Here is a 1,311-nt window from a genome sequence, read left to right as displayed (position 1 = left end):
CACACACACACACACTCACACACACACTTCTACAACAGATGGAATAATCCTTGAGCAGGTTACAGAGCACAAATACCAGGGAATCTGTATGGTTAGACAGTTCATCATCCTGTCACCACATTACCACGTTGCAAACTAGAGTCAAAGCAAAATTTGGCACTGCTCATCTTTTACATCCTCAGCCAAAAGACTCATTGTTGAAATGTGTATTCTTCCTTTATTTGATTATGGTGAAATATTTATTGCCATGCTTACAAAGGAAGTCTTTAAAAATTGGATACAATCTATCTTTTCACCATTTGTTTTATTACTAATATCTCTTATAAAATGTCGTGGCAATCAGTTGCAAAACATATCGCTGTCCGTCACACTCTCAGGTTAATTGGCTTGTTCTGCAGTCTTGTCATAATACCCACTGGCTCTTGTTTATTTATAAAACTCAAGTCTTTCACCTTCTTATTTATATCAGTCACTACAAGGTCCACTCAAGTTACAATACCGATTCTACCCAACTTATTAAACTGAAAATCCCTAAAACCAAGTCTTATTTTGGCTTCATGTCTTTTTGTTTTGCAGCTGCAAATGACTGGAACTTTTATCAAAATACACTACATCTCAAAACTTTGATATTATTTCTTGGTTTTAGACACAGACTGGCTAACTAGAATTTAAAAGTACCAAAATGGACCTTTTCAAGAAGGTTTTTGCAGAATGAATGCATTGCTCACTGTATGTTAGTTGCCTTTTCCCCATCTTCCCCTTTTAAGTGTTTCAACACTTTCAGGCTAACATTGTAAATAAAGAACTGTTCCTAATGTTTTGCATGGTGAAATAAAGTTTTATGTATTTGTTTTCCAGCTGACCCCTGTCCTGCTGACACCAAAGACTATACAGTTGCCATTGCTGTGGGCGTGACACTGCTGGTGCTGGTTATCATTGTGGTGGTGGTCTACCTGCTAAGCCGCAGAAGAAGAACGACTGGTTACCAGTCTCTGTGAGAACGTCCAACAGAAAAGTCTCACAACTTATCAGCGAGATGTGGATKTTATAGGGGCACTGAGACCTGTGGGATATTCTGACCTCAAACGTTTCTTTGATCRACATTTATAAAGCAGATTTAAAACTGGGTACATATTAGATTCTTAGATACAAATGGAAACATTTTTCTCTCAACAAAGACAAACTTATGAAATTGAATTTTGTTTAATTATCCCTATAGTATCCAGTGTTCAGAAACTTACAGGCACAATCATATTAATAAAGAGAGAGAGAGAGAGAGAGAGAGAGAGAGAGAGAGAGAGAGAGAGAGAG

At 37.3% G+C, this 1,311-nt stretch overlaps 1 protein-coding gene across 1 annotated transcript in view; it reads left to right on the top strand.

Moving 5' to 3' along the window:
- The window catches only part of LOC106531480 (hepatitis A virus cellular receptor 1), an 11,685-nt gene extending 10,380 nt beyond the window's left edge, over nt 1-1,305 (top strand). The window contains exon 6 of the mRNA XM_014027358.1: nt 859-1,305. Within this exon, the coding sequence (XP_013882812.1) occupies nt 859-998 (140 nt within the window). The 3' untranslated portion in view covers nt 999-1,305. The remainder of the gene's footprint in view (nt 1-858) is intronic.
- The last annotated feature ends 6 nt before the right edge of the window (nt 1,306-1,311 follow it).

The sequence above is a fragment of the Austrofundulus limnaeus genome, unplaced genomic scaffold, assembly GCF_001266775.1.
Source record: "Austrofundulus limnaeus strain Quisiro unplaced genomic scaffold, Austrofundulus_limnaeus-1.0 Scaffold640, whole genome shotgun sequence".
In the NCBI taxonomy this organism is placed as follows: domain Eukaryota; kingdom Metazoa; phylum Chordata; class Actinopteri; order Cyprinodontiformes; family Rivulidae; genus Austrofundulus; species Austrofundulus limnaeus.
The sequence above is the reverse complement of the archived record's forward strand: the minus strand, read 5'-3'. Positions and strand labels throughout refer to the sequence as shown.